Consider the following 16,954-nt stretch of genomic DNA (forward strand, 5'->3'; position numbering starts at 1 on the left):
TCACTCTTGTAAATTAAAAAGGAACATACACATGAAACAAATTCTTTAAGGTCTTAAAACTTCTCTACATTCAGGGTCCGATACCCCTGAATTGCTCTGTCTCCAAGTTGTCGCTTTTCCCTGCAGTCCCCACTCCTCTGCCGTCAGCATCCGACATCTGGGCTCCGCTATCACCTCCAGGATCTCCCACCCCTCCAAGAACCCCGAGGTGCGCGAGGCAGCAATGACCGCCGCTAAGCACAGACCGCCTCACCAGCACAGACTGCATTTTAGATGTTCAAGTACGAAAAAGGCATGCATCTCAGAGGTGACATACAGAGCTCTTTCTTTCCACTGAGGCTCAGCACCAGTATGGAAGCTCTGCTTTTGCCCACAACATGGCTCCAGGGATTAAACACAGACATGATAAACCTCCAACCCCAGACCAGGACCAAGGAGAGATGGAACTAGAATCCCACTAACGCAGTCCATGTGGGCAGCTGCTGGAGGAAACCAGTAAGAGTCCCACTGTGGCAGAGACTAATTGTCCACCAATATCTGTTCTCCCCTTCTTCCTTAAGAAGAGATCCCTACACTTTCCTTTTTTTTTTTTTTTAAACTTGGTATTCATTCATTCATCTGAAGTATGCTCTACACCCATCCTGGGGCTTGAACTCACGACCCTAACATCAAGAGTTGCAGGCTCTCCTGACTGAGCCAGGAGCCCCTACATCCCTACATTTTAGATGGGCAGGTGGATCATGGGAATAAAACTTATTTATGACCACGTGACAACATTCTGCCAATAAGATGTAAATGGAAGCATGTGATTTAAAGGGAGGAGACATGCCATTCTTCAGTCCATCTTTCTTCCTGCTGGCTGGAATACAGATGTGTTGGTGGGAGCTTCAACAGCCATTTTGGACCCTGGGGAAGGATACTAAGGAGTCTGGGTACCTGAGAATCATGAAGCCATGATTCCGGATGGCCTATCTTCAGATGCTACTTACAAAAGAGGGAAATACACTTTTATCTTGTTTAATTTATTGTTATCTTGGGTTTTCTGTCCCATTCTGTTGAAACTATTTAATGTGGAGCATTTTTCTTGGAGGCCCACCCTAACATGCTGAAGGAGCGGAAAGCAAAGGGAAAGGAAAGGGTTTGCCCAAGGGAAACCAGGGGAATGCTAGGGCTCAACCAGAACTTGCGGTTTCCTCTCTCCTGTGGGCAGCATAATCCGTGAAGCAGTCCTCCCCGTTTGCTTTTCAGCAAGTGAGCCAGCCCCTTCTCCCCCACCCCTCACAGGCTCACAATAACTGTGCTGATATGGGTAAACATGACCTACCTTAATTAGCTAAAAAGCCCGGTTTGGCTTTTTTTTTTTTTTTTTTTGGCCAGATTCTCAAGCTTCTTTAACACCGGTGCTTGAATTCAGCTGTGTATCTGCCTCATTTGGCAAGTTTCCCAGAAACAAAGATATACTTGTCCTGGATCTTTGTGCAAGATTTAAAGAGGTAAGCTAAGGCAACAAGCCTCATCCAGCTCAGGGGTCTGCAATACGGTCTGAATTAAAGACAGAGTAAGCAGCTTTCTTACTGGGCATTTCTCCACCGGAAGCCCCGATCCCTCTGCATTACCGTCATGCATTAGTGTTTTCAGGAACAGCATTCACCTAGCAGAGGACTCACTCCACGCGACTCCCAGAGTCTTCCTGCCTCAAACGCAATGTCTCCAGAAGGGGCCGTGTGGGGACCCAGCACCCAGGTCCCTCCTATTCATAAAAGCACCTGGTTTCTGTCTGGGAGCCATCCCCCCCTGCTTTATTCCTGATTCATATGCTCCGGGCGGGGAGAACCACAGCTGCAGGCATGGTCATGTGGCTCAGACCTAAGTCCTTCAGGCATTCATCGACTCACCAGATATTACTCAGCACCTACTATGTGCCAGGCACTGTTCCAGGCACCAGAGATGAACTACTGACCATTATAGACAAGACGTCCTACCTTTGTGGAACTTTCTAGTGGAGGCTGCAATCAACACGTCTGAGTAAATACATGGTGCGTCAGATGTGCCAAGTTCACTGAGGGAGCGGTGTCAGAGATGGGCTAGATGGCGGGGCTGGGGGGCTGCGGTCTGAACTGGTGCATGGAGGTGAGCGAGAGGGCCCTGCGGATGTGGGGGAGCACCCGGGGCAGAGAGAGGGGCGGGGGCTGTGAGGCGAGCATTTGCCTGACACGTGCAGGTGTGCGTGAGGAAGCCAGCGTGGCTGGAAGGACGGGTGGCGGGGAAGGACCTGGGGACAAAGCAGTAAGGGCAGGAGCATCAGATCACACTTTGTCTTGAATGTTGTTAGAACTCCGGTTTTTCTCTGAGTGAGGGGCCCTGGAAGGTTCTGGCACTTAAAAGACTCCTTCCACCTGCTCTTTGTGGAGCAGACATGGGGGCGGAAACGGGGAGACCAGTTGCAAAGATCCAGAAGAGACTCGACAGCTCCGGTGGAGGTGGAGAAGTCTTCAGAGTCGGGGTGCGTCCTGAAGGCGGAGCTGGTGGGAGCCGTGGGCCGTCAGACGCCGGGTGTGAGGGAGTGACAAGAGTCCAGAATGACTTGGGTTTTGCTCTAAGCTATTGGGAAGAGGCCGGGGGACAGCTCGGGGACAGGTTTAGCCTTGAGTGGGTAGAGGTGTACATGTCTAGGCTGCCGACGTCACCACAGAGATGGTGCCCAAACTCATGAGACCGGGTGGGGCCAGCTAGGGGGTGAGGGAGCCCAGAGAAAGGAGAGGAGGGGAAAGCAGGCATGAGGAGGAGAGCAGGGGTGGGAACCGTGGGCATGCAACAGAGGGCCTGGCCTCCGAGCCAGACAGGGAGGCCTGCGAGCTCCAGTCAGGACCAGGCCTTTGCTGGCCTCCTTGGGGCAAGAGATGCTCTTCGCTGAGGTGATGAGGAGGGTGGGCAGGGAGCCTGCAGCCACCTCGCCATCTTGAGGCAGAGCCTGACTTAGAACCAAAGCAACCCAAAGAACTGAACAGGTAGGAGTTGGGGGGAGGGGAGAGAGTCTGGTGGCCCCGTGTGCCCTGGGTCCACTGTGCTGCACAGACACCCCCCAGTCCCCTCTGTGTCACTCTACGTTCAGTTTCTGCAAACGAGAGTCCTAACACAACGTCTAGGGTCTTCTCTCCCACGTGGCCCGGCACCCACCCCTCTGTCCGGCGCTCACACGGGGCAGCCTGGCCCGGATGTGGGATCGGAGGGCTCACGGGCTTGGAGGAAGGACTTCCCCTCCACACTCCAATGGCAACATCACGGTCCACTCTAGCCGCTCAGGGCTTTTCCAGCCCAGCACATCTTGGGGCCTACAGTCCTCCTGGATGACCACTTCGGATCGCAAGGGACCTCCGGGCCACCCTGACCACTCTACCTTGTCCCAGGATGCTGGCAAATACTCTGGAGCCGGCCAGGGCTGAGAGCTCTCACCGTCGGCATGAGGGGAAGCACCTGCAAGGGCTCCGGGTGGGACAGACGGGACTCTCCAGGCAACCCAGTGGACGGCCAGCCAGCCTCCCTCTTCCACTCCCAGGCCCCGGGCCCCAGCAGTCCATCTCTGCTCCTGACCAACCAACATGGGAAAGGCTTTCTGGCACTCACACGCCCGGCCCCTGGAGCAGGCTGTCAGGAAAGGGTCTCGGGTGCACAGAATAAGATCCTGGCTACAAACCTCGGACTTGGCTATGGGGCGCCCCCAGTCTAGGGAGACGACAGGCCAGAAATAGTCCCCCTGGGAGGCTGGGGTCCCCCATCACATCTGCTGAAGACAGGGTGCATCGCTAGGCCCGCAGCACCTGCCCTGCCACATCTCTTCCAAAAGGAACTGAAAAAGCACTTGGGTCCTCAAAGGTATTTGTTCTGGGGCTTCAGATGTACGATCACTCTGGCTAGAGTGTGCACTTCATCTGTGGTCTGGAGTTTCGAGCACTCGAGGATGATTGCCACGAGAGTTCTCTGTCACCACGCAGGGACCAGGTTCATGTCAAGGCTCACGGGATGCTCTTCTGCTTACAGAACAGCACTGTGCCGTTCTCTCAGCTCACGCTGCCGGCTCGGCCCGGCTCGGCCCGAGCCCATATGGCCAGGGCTGATCAGGACCAGCCTTCCCAACCCCAGCTCCACAGTCTGTCTACCACCCTGTGCTGTCAGAGCCTCCACAGAGGCCCTGAGTCCGCTCTGCACACACCCTGGACCTGGGTTGCCCGGGCTGCTCTAGCCAGTCACCACCAGCTCGGTGGCTTCAAACAACACCTATTTATTGTCTTATCGTTCCAGAGGTCAGAAATCCGAACTCCGCGGAAATCAAGGTTGTTGGCAGGACCATTCTTCCCCTGGAGGTTCTAGGGGAGAATCTATGTTCCTGCCTTTTCCAGCTTCTAGAGCCCTGTTCCTTGCGTTGCTTGACTGATGGCCCATCCTCCACCTTCAAGGCCAGCAGCGGGCAAGGGAAGAATCTTGCTGCAGGCAACCCGTCACCTTCTTCCGTGCTCTGTGGTCGATTCTCCCTCTGCCTCGCCCTCGTCAGGCTACCTGTGATTGCATTTAGGGTCCACCTGGCTAATCCAGGAGAATGACCCCATCTCAGGTGCCTTAACTTAATCACACCTGCAAAGTCTCTTGTCCCATAAGGTAACATTCATAGGATCTAGGGGTTCGGACCTGAGTATCTTCAGGGGCTGTTACTCAGCCTAGCACCGCCCCCCAGCCCCGACGTGGTCTTGCAGTCCTTACATGTTCCCTGTGCCCCGGTAACTTCCTCCTCCCTACACTTATGGAAAACCCACTTCAATATCCACCTTGAAGGACTGCTCCGCCCTCCAGTTTTCCAAGAACACACCCCCTCGGCAGCACTGGGCTTTAGCGCTTCCTCAGAGTTCCCATGGGGTTGATTTCATCAGAATCCCAGCGCTTAGCACTTTCCCCTCTGGGTTTGTTCATTTTTAGTTTTTAAAAATAGAACTTGAGTTTCATGTAACACACATTTCACTGAGGAGAGTCAGACACAGAAGAGCGAAAAGAAGTAAAAAGCACATATAATCCCTACTCGCCAGAGGAAACCACCATTAACATTTTTACTTCCACTCTTTCATCATTTTTCACTGTTGATCAACATGCTGAAAAAGGATTTTTCTAAAAACAAAAAAACCACACTGTTTTGAAACATATTTTTGGACTGTGGGGCCAGATATCCTGGTTCAAATTCCAGCTAACCACTTTCCATCTGCGTGACCTTCAGAAAGTTACCTAACCTCTGTGTGCCTCAGTGGCCTTATCTATAAAAAGAACAAAATAATAGCGTATCCCTCATAGAGTTGTTAGGATGATGAGTTAATATATTAGAAAGCGCTCTGGGCTAAGCCTGGCACATGGCAAATGCCATACAAGTTGTTGTTGTTGTTGTTGTTGTTGTTAGATATGTAAGGGAAGGTCTGTTCAGGCGGCCAAATCACCTTTGGTAGCATAATTTGCAGCTGCTGGGGTTCCCTGGTATGATAGTGCTTGCATTCATTTAACTTCCTCTGCTGCTGGGCATTTACACTGTTGCAGTTTTTTTTCTTCTTCTTCTATAAACAACAACGGGATAAACATCCTAGAACAAACACCTCTGCACACATCTTTATTTGTTCCTAAAAATTCAACTGCTGAGTCAGAGATCACACATATTTTTAAACTTCTGATCCATCATTGCCAACGTGCCCTTCACAAAAGTTGCACCGGTTTACCCTCCGCTCACATCCGCACACCGCCCCCCCCACCCTCACCTGGGGCCCTGGGCCGACTCTAAAGTCTCTCCCTCCTGCAGACTAGCCTCCTTACCCGTCTGCCTGTCTCCCACACCCATGCTGCAATGCCCCCCAGCGAAGCAGTGAAGTTTGGGGATCCTATTTTCAGCCTCCTGGGATAAATCTATGCTTCTCATTTTCCCCCACATGTAAAATGTGGGTCAACACACCTGCCAAGAATCAAACACTATTTAAAGGTAGTCTATGAAATTGTGTGGGACTACATATTCCATGCATCCAAATGACACCAAAATTCCAGACAGAACAGGCAAAAGTTTAGCTTGTTAATCGCACATCGAGTGATTAAATTTGGGGTATTTTTAAACCATTTCCAGCATCCAATATCAAGACTCCCAAGGGACCATACCAGAGCCCCAAAACTGCCACGTTAGAGCTCTCTCTGGACCACCTTGGAGACATATCGTTTGAGTACAAATGCACACAAGCCATCACGTTCCTATGTGCAAGCAGACTGATGTCCCACTTGCCCATACCACACTAAGAAATAAAAAAGGGCCCAGCTACAAAAGGCATCAAGTGTCTGCCCTCTGAGGACCGTAGCAAGCTTGTGTGTGGGCATGGCAGCGTACCGGGCTCCTTCTCACAGTGCTCAGTGACGGAGGGCCCTTACACCCATTTTGCTGATCAGGAGAATGAGGCTCAGAGAAATTAAGAATTTTCTGAGCAGCTGAGAAAAAGAGAGGCAACCCTGACATTACATCCTCTGGTCACCAAATCCTTGCCCTCCCTACACTTCAAGACACTGAGGGCGTCTGGAGAATGCTGGCCACCATGTGCCTCAGTCACCCATGAGACTTCCTAGAACGGCCCCTACCACCCACCACTTCTCTCTGCAACAAAAAGACCTGCTCAGACTGGGCACGACAACTTACAGACATCCTCCCAGTGCCACAGGTGAGGGGCACCTGGCTTTCCACACCTGATGTCAGAGCTGTGATGTCACTCCAGATGCTGTGCCCCAGTTTGTCCCACGTGGCAGGAACCTGAGGTCTCAGCAGAGTCCCCCAAGGGCACATCTCAGAGAGATCTGGGTTGTGTGGAGAAGCCAGAGAAGGAACTGGAACCTTCCAGAAGAAGAGACCCCAGGACACTGAGGAGAAGCTCGGGGACATCAGCCCTCCAACTGCCATTTGCTGACCGCCTGCCGGACACTGCACTCAACATTCACGCATGCTCTCACAGCTCACTGAAGAATACAACCAGCTAGGCACCATGATGGTCCCACTTTACAGATGGGAAAAGTGTAGAGCAGCTCAAAGACTGGCCCGAAGCCAGGCGGTCTGAACACACAGGGATGACTCAGGGCTCAGGACTCAGGTCTGAAGCTGAGCACCACCTCTTCCCAGCTGTATGGAGAAGTGACTGACCTCACCAGGAAAATGGGCATAATAACAAACAGGGAGAATGTGAAAACGATCAACAGAGAAATAGGAATTCAGCAAACAGGTTTAATGAAACAATTCCCTAATGCTGACATGGGGGGCAGGGAGTTAAGGTCTCTAAGAAATTATCCTGGAGATGCATGGGATGGGTGGGCTATGTGCGCCTGCACCTGGTCTCAGTCGACAATTATGGAGCACTTGTTGTATGCCACCACAGTAAACGGGGCACCATGCTGGCCTTGACCTGCTCATCATCCAACGGGAGAGATGGGTCAAAATCTCACAGGTGCCTGTGAGCAGGGATAAGGTAGGGTAGGGACAGATCCAAACTTCCTAGCGGCCAACCAGCCAGGGGAGGCGGGAGGTTTTCCATTACAGGAACAGCCAGGATCAAGGAACCAAAAGGAAGATGAAGCCCAAGAGGTGCCCACCAGGGCCAGGCCCCTCACCTGTGCTACCTCAGCGAGCCTCAGGCCGACTCTCAGAGGGAGGGGTCAACAGTTTCATCTCTAAGATGAGAAAACTGAAGTCAGAGAGGTTAAGCAAGCTGTCTGAAATCACACAGCTGGCCAGCAATGGGGTTGGGATTTGAACCCTCGTCTGTGGGACAAAGAAGAGGACGGGAAAGAGTTGGCGGGGGGTATGGCTGCAAAGACCACAAGACAGAGACTGAAGGGATGCACTGGCTCCCAAGGCCTGATGAGAGGTGCAAGGGGGGGGCCTGTGAGCCACGACAGTGTCCGAGGGGATCCTGTTCCAGCTGGCTGGCCAGGGTGGGGTGGGGTGGGGCTTAAAGAGTCTGCCAGAATGGGGCAAGCCTGGCTGATGAGGGAGGAGGGGCCCTAACCCCAGTACTCAGGAGATTACCGCACATTGTGCTGGGGACCCCAAAGCTGGACGCCCACTGCAGCCCCCACACATGCCTCTTGAGAGCATTCTTCCTCCAAGCCCTTTCTGGGACCAAAGAGAAGAAGGGGAGGATCCAGAAGTTCTGCCTCCCATGTAGGGCTCTAAACACCCATGGGCTTGTAAAAACTTCCCTCAAGGGCATAAATGAGTGCAGTGGCCTGTGTTGTGCCCTCTGAAGTCCTGTGGGCGGGCCTGCCTCAAGTGAGCTCTACAAGGAAAAGCTGGCCAGGGAGGGGAGGGTGGGCCAGCCCCCCTCCCCACCCCCGTTCCGGCTAGGGGGACTCAGATGTGGCCCCGCTGACTACCTGGGCAGATTTTCCAACCCTTCCCTTGTTTGTGAGCCTGTCACGAGCCCCAGGTGAGTTAGCTCTCACTCACAGCCTGAAACCTCAGCAGACCTCGTTCCTCCCAGCTCAGGGCCCTCCGGCCCCCCGCATCACTCCCAGGGCCTGTGTATCAGCAGGTCCTTCCCTCCGCAGCCTGGAATGCCACCTCTCTCTCCAGTAATAGAAATTCTTTTAGGGTCCAGTTCAAACACAGCCATGCGCTCAAATCTCTCTGCTCCCCTCCAGCGCCCTGACTCTGACTTCAACCTGTTTCCTGAGTGCACCCCACACTGCTGCCCCCTTCCTTGTAACAGGGTTCCCGTGCTCCGTTCTCTGGCACCAGACAGTTTCGGTCCTGGAGGTTAAGAACCAAAGACTTCCAGGTGCCAGAGGACAGGTACAGGACTCCGCGTTTCCACCCAGTACACACTGATCGAGCACCTCCCACGTCCAGGCCCTGGGACTGGGGGCCCGCGGTGCAGGATGTTTCCCTTTCTAGCCACCTTCCTCCTGCCTGAGTCTCTCCACGACCTCATGCCTGAGAGAGCTCTCCCACCTTCCAGATGCCAGCTCCCCTGTCCCTGCTCTCTTTCCTGCCTCCACTTCTGGGCATACCCAATGTCCTCTGTTGATCTCCAGCCACAGCAACCCGGAGGTGGTTTCCAGCGGGGCCCCAAGGCTGAGGGTCCCCCGTCAGCTTGGTCCCATCTGGTTTCCCACTTCCCAGACCACTTGGCCTCTACTCCCAGAAAGAAACTTCTCTTGCCAGGGAGAGGCGCTCAGATTGTCGCGGGGAGCAGGAAGAGGCCTTTGGCAGGGGTCCTGGTGGGAGCCCAGAAAGCTCCTCTATAGGGGACACTGACTAGAGGGCAGGGGCTCTGAGCTCCCTTTCGGTGACCTGACTAGAGCCCGGCTAGTCGGAGACCCCAAGGGGGCCGCTCCCCTGACCCGCGGAGCACAGCCCCACGTCCTCTCCCGCGGCCGGACTCCGCACCGGAACCGACAACCACAAGCTCGGAATCAGCCGGCATCCGCACCGCGTCCTCCGGCTCGAACCCGAGCCGCCCCAAACACAGGCTGGCGCGCGGGGCTCCCGCTCCAACTCGGAAAGTAGCGGGCGGCGAGGGCCGCGCCCCGGGGCGGCCGCGGGGCAGGGCCCGCGGTACCTGTCAGCAGTTCGATCTTGTGTCCCAGCACCTTCATTTCCGCGCTGCGGCGTCGGGGAGCGCGCTCGGCCCGGCCGGGAGAGGAGCGCGGGAGGCGAGGAGCGAAGCGGCAGGAGAGCCAGGAGCCAGGCAGGCGGAGCTGCCGGGAGCCAGGAATGCTCCCCCCGCTTCCAAAACGGGTTAAAAAAATCCACCAATTGCACGACCGCGCACCCCTAAAAGGCGCGCGCCGCCACCTGGTCGGGGTGAGAGCTCCGGGAGGCGGAGGGAGCGCGCGGGGTGGGTGAGGGTGACACTCCCGGCGGCGCCGGGCGGGCAGCCCCCCCGGCGCCTGTCGCCCTAACAAAGAAGCCGTGCCGCCCGCGCTTCCCCCCCACCGCGACACCCGGGGGTCCCCGAGTCTGGCTGGGAAGGAGGGAGGGGGCGCCGCCCTCGTAAGCAAAACGTGGCCCGAGCGAGGGGGCGCGCAGCAAGCGAGCGTCGGGGCCCGCGGGGAGGCGGCGCCGGGTGGGGGGCTGGCCGCAGCCGCCGCGGCAGGGAGAGAGGGAGACAGGGGAAGGGCCGAGGGCGCCGCCGACTCACCGAGGGTGATGTGAGCGAGACAGACGCGCAGGCGGGGAGCCGGGTCTCGGCGTCCCGGCCGCCAACGCGCGGGTGCAGGTGCGCGCAGCTGGGAGCCCCTCGCCGCGCCGCCGCGGCCGGGGGCGGGGGCCGGGCTGGGGGCGGTGCGCCGCGCGGGGCGTGCCCACGTGGGTGTGGCGGGCGTGGGCGCGCGGCTGGCCGCCTGGGCCCCGCGGGGTGGCGGCGCCCCAGGCCGTCCCGGGCGCTCGGCTTCCGCCTCCTGCCGCGGCGGGAGCGTCCGGCGGGCGAGCGGAGCGGAGACCCCGGGCGGAGCCGTACGCTTCTCTCCTTCCGCGAGCGTCCGGGGGAAGGGGCCCCGCCGCTTGGTCTCGGCGGGGTGCGGTCGAAGGCTCCCAGCCCGCCCCTCCTGTCCCCCTGCGGTCGCGCGGCGTCGGGCTCCCGGGGTGGGGGAGACCTCTGCGTCCGTCTTTGTTTAGGTTCCCAAGGGGAACCCCGGCCAGCGGGTGGGGACAGCAGCCTCCTCCGTCGGCCCCTGCCGCTCGGCCCTACCCGCCGCCGCCTGGGAGTCGAGCGGGGAAAAGGCCCGGGGGCGCGGAAAGAACCTGGTGCTCAGGGGCCCTGGAGCCTTGTCCAGTATTCAGAACCCCAGGGGTTCCTTGGAGGAACTCGTGGGGAGTGGTGGTCTCCAGGTAAAGGTGTTCTGGGCCCCCAAGTGTCCCGCTCAGAGTGTCAGGGTCCCTGCTCTCCTCAAGGAGGGGAACTGGCCCAGCCTTGTCTCCCTCAGGCTCACTCTGGTCTGGCCCAGTGACGTTGCTCTCATCTGTCACCCCAAATGAGGCAGCGCTAAAGTCCCTAGATGGAGTCCAACTGTAGGGAGAATGGAAATCTGATGACCTGAAAGAATTTTCTTGGGCAAAGACAGCTCAGAACAGTGCTTGTGGAGACCGCGGTTCTGCTGAGGCCCTGCCAGTGACCTTGATCAGGCCTCTCCCGGAATTCAGCCTATTCTGTGCAGAGCGAAGGAGTTGGACCAGTCACCCTGGAGGTCCAGGATGACATTGGGTGGGAGGTCAAGAAGATCCTGCAGCATCTCCTCCCCTTTGTCTGGGCTGGCTTGTGGTTAGGTCCTGGCTTTCCCTCAGCTCCAGGCTGTGTTGGGATCTGCCATGGCATTGAATTAACTGACTCACCCGTCTTGAAGAGGCTGGTAAGATTTAGCTGCCTGAGATGGGGTGCATGCTCCTGCTTGGGATACAGTATATAAACCACATAGAAGGCAACAAGCTTGGGTTCTTACAGCCCTGGGGCTCACCTTGGGGGAAATCCCTGCCTCTCACTTTCCACTTTTGTAAAGGGGATAGGGGAGGTCGGTGGTGACAGAGTGAACCTGTGTGTCCAAAACATCCAGGAGACTGTAGTTCTATATAAGTCTGGAGCCAGTCCTTAAGAGCACAGGCTGGGTCTTTAATTTTCTGGCTGTGTAATGTCCAGCAAGTTACTCATCCTCTCTGAGCCTTCATGCCATATTCTGAAATTGGGGTGATGAATCCTCAGATGGTTCTTGTAAGAATTAAATGATGGATCGTAAAGAAAATGCTTAGTGTGGGGTCTGACACGTGGTTTAATTGTTCACTGAATAGTTGCTATTATTGTTATGATTGTCTTAGAGATTCAGGCTTCCCTGAGTTCTGCCCTTTTCAATAAATTCAGACCTAGTCATGAAACAAAACTAATTGTGGATATTCTATTAACATAACTCATGCAGCAGCCTGTTCTGAATTCCTTGGGGGGAACACAGGCCCCAGGAGGGTCTTAAGGCTGCCTAACAAAAGCTTTGGCACTATGACATGTCTGTCTGTGTGCAGGATGGCATCTACCGTGGCCTTGAACTGATACACACAATCCACGAGGCTCAGGTAATTCACAACCCCAAATGAGCATTCAGGTGGGTCAGGTTGCAGGTCTGAACCCTTAAAAGTGGACACTTAATAGATGGTGAAGAAATGTAATTGTAAGAACCCTCGCTCCCCACCCCCGGGGAGGGGGGCTGTTACACCAAGCCCAGGTGCTTAGCTTGGGGAACCAGCAGGTGGAGGGGGCCCTGGCCCCTTCTGGAGGAGATGGTGCTCAGTCATGCCAGGAAAGGAGGAGTCCCTGCTGAGTCAGCAGAAGGGCCAGCTCTCAGTCCCTTCTGCTCTCGGGCTCTCTCCATCTTTAACACCCCACGCAGGGGGCAATGTTGTTTGAGGACGGGCCGGATGGCAGGGCTTTGAACAGAGGATAGCAGAGCCTGGCAGAGGGCCAAGCTGGTGGCTGGGACTGGGGGCCTTGTAAGACGCATCCCCCAGCCTTGCTCCTAATTACCTGAAAGGTGCTGCCTAAGTCACTGCCTTTGCTGGACTTGCCCTTTGCCATCTGTAAAAAAGGCAGGAGACTGGTCTGCACCTCCGCTGGAGGCGAGACACAGCCTTTCTGAAGATCCCTCCGAGCCTTCGAAACCCCATCTAGAAATTCCAGTAAATGCAGCAGTCTGGGCAGTTGCAGCAAACAGAGCCTGACGCTGGCTAGCTGAAGCAGAAAAACGCTTTGTTAAAAGGGGGACAGGCAGCTCTGGCCATCTCAGGAGTCAGGCCCAACACCGCAGCATTGGTCTGGTGTCAGAGCACCACTGCCATCCGCAGCCACAGCCGCTGCAGCCGGGGCCGCCCGTGGGCAAGGACACTGGGTGCTCTGTCCAGCGGGACCATGGCTACCTCTGAAGCCTCAGGTTGTGCTGCTGCTGCTGCTGTGTCCTCACCAGAATGGGTTCTGCGTGGCCTTGGCTTCCTCGTGCCACTCGTTTCTAAATCATGGTCAAGCATGGGCATGTCTGACCAGAGGTGCCCAGAGCAGGTCATCTGCCAAAGCTGCAAGGGAGGCTGGGAAAAGACGCTCTCCGATCCTCTAGGAGGGGGTGGGCTCTGCCTTGTAGGAAGGACAGCTCCGATGCTGGTGGCCGAAAGCGTGACAGTGCCCACTTCCGACCACAGTGGACTTGTGAGGCCACCGTGAGGCTGGCATGCAGGGAACACACCAGGCCCAGTCGCCGAGATTCATAGCGCGCTGCAAATCTACAGTGTCCACTGGTGGTGCTCCTCCATACTTCAAGTCTTTGATTTTTCAGCAGGTGAAAGACAAAAGGACCTTGAAAGCGGTATGGCTTGCTGCCCTTCCAGATGCAGAGGCAGCTCCAGTCCTGTTGCCAGGAGGACAGGTGACTGGGTTTTTCCATTGTGGTGATGAATTAGGCTGAGTCACCATTCCTCTCCAGTCCCCTCGTGACCATGACTGGAGCAAGTAAAAAGTAAAAAGAACTAGCAATTGGGGTTGGAGGTGCAGATGAGACTGGGGCAATGGAAGCTCGCTCTCTTAGTGGGGAGGGGAAGGCAGGAACCGCCCCCCACTCCCCACTCACTGACTGTGAGTCAAAGGCCCTCAGGGGGGAGAAAAGTGGATCTTTTCTCTTCTTTTATAGGACTGGTTGAGTGCCAAGCTCTGTGCTATGGAGTGCATTGGAGAACCTGAGCTGACCAGGGCATTGACCTTGCTAAGGTTTATGCACTGATGGAGGAAACCGGCTTCAAGTCCCATAATCTAGGTGCTAGGCCGACTCTGCTGAAATTTGCGATTGAGGTTAGCATGCAGTACAGTGGGGGCCTGCAGGGGTCAGCAAGGGCTTCCGGGAGGAAGAGGCATCTGAGACTGCAGAGAGGTGGAAAGTCAGCAGATGGAGATGGGCAAAGGATGATGGGGGAGGTACCATCCATCCGTCATCCATTGGGTCAGCCAGGTCTCTGCAAAGCTCAGGGAGGCTCAGAGCTAAACCCAAGGCAGCCCTGCCCCTGCCAGGAGCTCCTGAATGGAGGTGGAGAATGCGGGGTGTGTGTGAGCAGAAGGTAAAGAAGCTGGAACAAGGAAGTGGGCGAGAGTGAGCGTCTGGCCTCAACCTGGCTCTGGAATTTCACCAGGCACCAGATTACCTGCTCCCTGCTCCTGGGCCACCCTGGAACGCTCACTGGCGGTGTTGCCGCCCCCTTTCTCCGATGCATGCAAAGACTCTCTCCTGCAGGGCTAGCCCTTGCTCTCTGGGTAACTCCAGACACCCTGTCACCTCCTCCCCTGCCCCAGAGGGCAGCAGAACCCCTTCCCGCCGGAAGTTTTACCAGACACACGGAGCCGGAGTTTGTGCGGAGTCAAGACAAGGGGTGGATCTGGCAATATTTTTTAAAACTTCTAATAGTCATATATATTTGATACAGAAAACTTGTAAGATGCAGAGGGAAAAATAAAAATCTCTCAATTCCATTGTCTAAAGATAGTGTTAACATGTTAACACCTTGGGGGTTATATCCTTCAGCAGTTTGTGTGTGTGTGTGTGTTTTCCCCCATAGAATCATACTGCATATTATTTTTGCTGCTCTTTTTTTTCCTTGCCACTATATCATGAACATTTACCCTGATAAAAGTTATTCTTCTACAATGTAATCACAATAGCTGCACTGTATTTTACCGGGGGAGGGGGTGCTTCATTATCTTCTTGGCCAATCTCAATTGCTGGGCATTCAGGATGTTTCCAAGTTTTCATTATTGGAAACAATGTTGCAAGCAGTCCTCCCAAAGACAGCTTTGCCCACATCTCTTGGATGACCTCCTAAGGCCACTATGCCCCCTCGTTTTACCTGGCTACTTGGTCTCTGACTTCTGCCAATGCCAGCCCATCTACCCTCAGAAGGGGGCCAATGCATGCTTAAAAGCCTTGATTGTCCTCACAGCTATGCAGGTTCTTGGGGGAATTCAGGGGAAGGAGTGAACTGGTTACCAGCCCCCTCACCTTCCTGATTGTGCCCGTATCATTTTAAAGCCTGAGGTTTTGATCTTATACTTGTAAGATGTTCCCATTGGGGAACGCTGAGTGAAGAGTACACAGGACCTTTTCTTTTGCAACTTCCTGTACTTTTTTGCAACTTCCTATAAATCTATAATCATTTCAAATAGCAAGTTAAAAAAAAAAACTGAGGGGCGCCTGGGTGGCTCAGTTGGTTAAGCAACTGCCTTCGGCTCAGGTCATGATCCCGGGGTCCTGGGATCGAGCCCCGCATCGGGCTCCCCACTCAGCTGGAAGCCTGCTTCTCCCTCTCCCACTCCCCCTGCTTGTGTTCCCTCTCATGCTCTCTCTGTCAATTAAATAAATAAAATCTTAAAAAAAAAAAAAACTGCGGCAGGCCTGGGGGTAAACTATTTGGCCCCAATCTCAGGAACCCTTGGGCTCAGTGATTTGCAAGGAGAACTCACAGAATTCAGAAAAACCATCACCCCTCTCAGTTACCACTTATTTTAATGAAAGGATATGGAGCCACATGAGTGGAGAGAAAAGCGTCCAAGAGCCCCCAGGAGCCCCCAGGCACGAGCTGCCAGGTGCACCTCCCACCCCCGGCCAGTAGGGTCACACGAGACAGGATTACTTCCGGTGCCAAGTGCAAGAACGCATGCAGAGTACCAGCCAGCCAGGCTCACCCGAGCCTTGGTGTCCAGAGTTTTTATCGGACGTTGGTCACATAAGAACGCAGCACCAGTGTGCCTGACCTTAGCCGCTCAGTCTCCAGGTCCCAGGAGGGCCACTGATACAGCATGGCCCGGGGCCTTCAGCATTCCCAAACAAGACTTCTCCTTAAGTCATACTGTTAATGTCACCCAGCTGGGCAAATCAATACAGTGTGGCCCAGGGCCCCAGACACACAGAAGCTGCTATTAGGCGGGATTTTCCGGAGGCTCAGAGGTTATCTGTCTCCCAGGAAGCGGTCAAGGGCCAGCCAGTCCTTTCTTTGGAACGTGCAGCATCCGAGCAACCCAGGCCTGCTGAGTTAAACCCTTACTGCGCAGATGCCGATCATTTATTCTGCCGTAGGTATACACGAACTGCCCTCTAGTAGCAACATGATTTCATAAAAGAAAGGAAGTTTAACCCCAAGAAGGTAGGCTGGATATCATGATGTGTTACGGGTCAGTGGTCCCCAAGAGAAAACAGTTGGCCCAATTTTGCTAGCTTTGAGGATGAGTAATGGGCCAGGAGCCATTGCCATGTAGCAGGAACCCACCACGTGCGTTTTTTCCTTTTGGTTCATCCAGCTTTGTCCCCAGGTAAGGAACAGATGAGCTGAGAGGCTCCCTCTGCCTCCCGCACTAGCTCGAAATCAGATGTCCCTGCTCTTGGGAAAGGCCAGGCTCTGCTAAGGGTGGGAGGGCAAGGTCTGGGACTCTCTCTTACGTGTCCGAGCCAGTGCAACCTTTTTGCTCTTGGGGCTTGCTGCTCTTGCAACTTCTTCTGGGAAAGAGAGGAGTGTGTTCTTTTTAACAAATGCCCCAGCCCCTGCCCTGGCCTTCACCTCAGGCTCTGGCCGCCCTTAGTCAAATCTAGGGTAGGCTAGCTATTCTTCGAAGGCTCCGCCTCATCCCGTCTTCCTCTGTCCAGCTTCCGTGCCTGGGGCTGAGCCATCAAAGCCTAGGCTGCTGGCCTGTGCGGCCCTCCTGACAGGGAGTCAGACAGCCCTGGGTTCCCCCATCTACTACCTGCATGACCGTAGGCAAGTTTCCTCCTCTCTCACATGGGTCTACTGATAAAGCTGTGAGGAGTGAAGTTGATCACTGAAGGGGCCCCAGCCCAGGGCCTGGCATCTTGTCGGGCCCACTGGTTAGTGGCTCTTAGAATGATGGATTTTGTGGCT

The 16,954-nt window shown here is 55.1% G+C and overlaps 1 protein-coding gene and 1 long non-coding RNA gene across 3 annotated transcripts in view; one reads left to right on the forward strand and one right to left on the reverse strand.

Moving 5' to 3' along the window:
• The window catches only part of NDRG4 (NDRG family member 4), a 39,718-nt gene extending 29,399 nt beyond the window's left edge, over positions 1-10,319 (reverse strand). Inside the window, exon 1 of one of the 2 annotated variants that reach the window (XM_073880214.1) lies at positions 10,194-10,319. Coding sequence is in view for 1 of the 2 variants with exons in the window: in XM_073880213.1 (XP_073736314.1) it covers positions 9,612-9,648 (37 nt within the window). In the remaining variant the exon portion in view is untranslated. Of the gene's footprint in view, positions 1-9,611; positions 9,770-10,193 lie in introns of those variants that run through there. The other variant, XM_073880213.1, reaches the window with a different exon arrangement.
• Positions 10,164-14,287, forward strand: LOC141370539 (uncharacterized). The gene is made up of 3 exons (XR_012374647.1): positions 10,164-10,271; positions 13,357-13,446; positions 13,708-14,287. It is a non-coding gene; the product is annotated as an uncharacterized lncRNA (long non-coding RNA).
• Positions 14,288-16,954: the final 2,667 nt, after the last annotated feature.

This window comes from Callorhinus ursinus, unplaced genomic scaffold, assembly GCF_003265705.2.
Source record: "Callorhinus ursinus isolate GAN/ISIS: 27379988/994484 unplaced genomic scaffold, GSC_fseal_2.0 scaffold37, whole genome shotgun sequence".
Taxonomy (NCBI): domain Eukaryota; kingdom Metazoa; phylum Chordata; class Mammalia; order Carnivora; family Otariidae; genus Callorhinus; species Callorhinus ursinus.